This window comes from Octopus bimaculoides, chromosome 11 (assembly GCF_001194135.2).
Source record: "Octopus bimaculoides isolate UCB-OBI-ISO-001 chromosome 11, ASM119413v2, whole genome shotgun sequence".
Taxonomy (NCBI): domain Eukaryota; kingdom Metazoa; phylum Mollusca; class Cephalopoda; order Octopoda; family Octopodidae; genus Octopus; species Octopus bimaculoides.
In genome coordinates, this window is record NC_068991.1 from 45,418,785 (window position 1) to 45,420,894 (window position 2,110).

At 39.1% G+C, this 2,110-nt stretch overlaps 1 protein-coding gene across 1 annotated transcript in view; it reads left to right on the forward strand.

Moving 5' to 3' along the window:
* Positions 1–230: 230 nt before the first annotated feature.
* LOC106872772 (protein PFC0760c) overlaps positions 231–2,110 on the forward strand; it is a 12,528-nt gene continuing 10,648 nt past the window's right edge. The window contains exon 1 of the mRNA XM_014919872.2: positions 231–435. Within this exon, the coding sequence (XP_014775358.1) occupies positions 409–435 (27 nt within the window). The 5' untranslated portion in view covers positions 231–408. The remainder of the gene's footprint in view (positions 436–2,110) is intronic.

Sequence of the window (2,110 nt, forward strand, 5' to 3'; positions counted from 1 at the left end):
GGTGGGAGAGAGAGGGAGAGAGAGAGAGGGGGGGAGAGAGAGGGAGAGAGAGAGAGAAACGACTTTGATTTTAATGTGCTTGCATGTCAGAGAGAGAGAGAGAGAGAGAGAGAGAGAGAGAGGAGGAAGAGATATAAAGAGAGAGTGAAACGGAGTGAGAGAGTGAGAGTAAATTAAGGGCAGATAAAACTAGAGGAAGACAGAGAAAAGAAAGAAAGAGAGAGCAGAGAGCATTAGCATGTGAAAATCGACCTCGCTGAACTCCAGTGCGCATGCCTGAAATCTAGCGGGAAATATCAAACAGTTTTATTTTTCGTACAGTTTATTAATGTCTTGATGCTTCGTTAATATTTACATTGTACAACACAGACTTGTACATAATTTTTGACTCTAGATTGTAGCCCAGTGATGATGGACAGCGAAATGTCGCAGACGGTATGTATATAGTAATTATATTACATTCATCGATGTCCCGTATTCGTTCTTGTTGTTTAGCACCAATCCCGTGCCCTTTAAGCATACCTATACTCAAAGGCTCTCTAGCCATGATCATCCCGTCTTTTTAATCGGTATCATGTATTCTAATACTACATTATCTGTTGTAATTTTAGATGTCTTTCATTTATTTTTTGGAAGATGGCAGGGGGCAAGTTAGTAAAATCAAAACTGCTATTTCTAGCACGTCGAGTAACATTGTACAATCTGTTGACGAGTGTTGTTAATCTTTTGGCGACGTATTAATGTTTTTCAATATCTTTCTCTCCCCATAGACACATTTGTCTATTGTAGGGATTTAAGCCAAAAAAATCGGACTGTCCATATTTTAAACTAATATTTTAAAAAAATTTGTTTTAAATTTCGAAACATTAAAAATTTTTTTCGAACATTTAAGAAATATTTGTTTTAAATTTCGAAACATTAAAAAAAAAAATGTTTATAATCGTATGAATTCCCGTATGTAGAACACAAATTCACAAAAATTTTCTGAAAATTCCCCAAAATAAAAGTTTTGAGGGGTTATATGCCATGCATAAAGCAGAATTCCGCCAATCTTTTTATACACTTACGGTATGTGTGATTTTATCTGTTTGTCCACACGGGTACTCTTATACAGGTATGCCTTATGTGTGAATTCTGTAATTCTGGACAAAAACAATGACATGCACACATACACACATGTATGTATGTGTGTAGCTTGTTTTAGTCAATGAATTGCGCCCATGCTAGGTGCCCGCCTTGAAGGGTTTAGTCGAACAAATCGATTCCAGAACTTTTTTTCTTCAATCTGGTGCTTCTTTTGGTCTCTTTCGTTCAACTGCTTGCTTACGGCAATGTGAATAAACTAACTTAGCGGTTCGGCAAAAGAGACCGATAGAATAAGTATTAGGCTTACAAAAAATAAGCCTTGGGGTCGATTTGCTCGACTAAAAAAGGTGGTGCTCCAGCATGGCCGCAGTCAAATGACTGAAACAAGCAAAAGAGTAAGAGTATATATATACAGGGTGCAATGGGTAAATTGTTACTGTTTTATATTTTTAATTTTGCACAGGCACATTGCTTTTGATTTTGTCAACTACACAGTACAGAAGGGTCAGTTGAGCACCAACTCTGAGAAAAACAGCACCATGACACAGTTCACTCTGCCAGAAATTTGGACACAACATGCTATACTGATTGGCATTGATGCTGGAAGTTCCAATATGAACATTTCAAAATATTTGGGTGTCAATCTGAGGACATGCACCAAGAGTAATAAAATCAAACATCTAGTCAACATCATGGTGTTTGGAGTGATCACTAGTGATGGTGATGTTATACCTCCATTCATCTTCCCACACGACCTCTGACTTAACAGGGAGGCCTACATCAAGTGCCTGGAGGAGATAGTGCTGCCTTGGGTCAAGAGGGTGGCTGCTGGAAGACCCCAATGTCTGGCAACTGGACTCTGCACCATGCCACACAAGCAGGAGAACCCAGTCATGACTGTCAGACAATTTCTGCGACCACATCACCCCTAACATCTGGCCACCTAACTCCCCAGACTTCAACCTCCATAATTATTATGTGTGGGGCGCAGTTGAGTGAGAGACCAATAAAACCCTTTGCAACA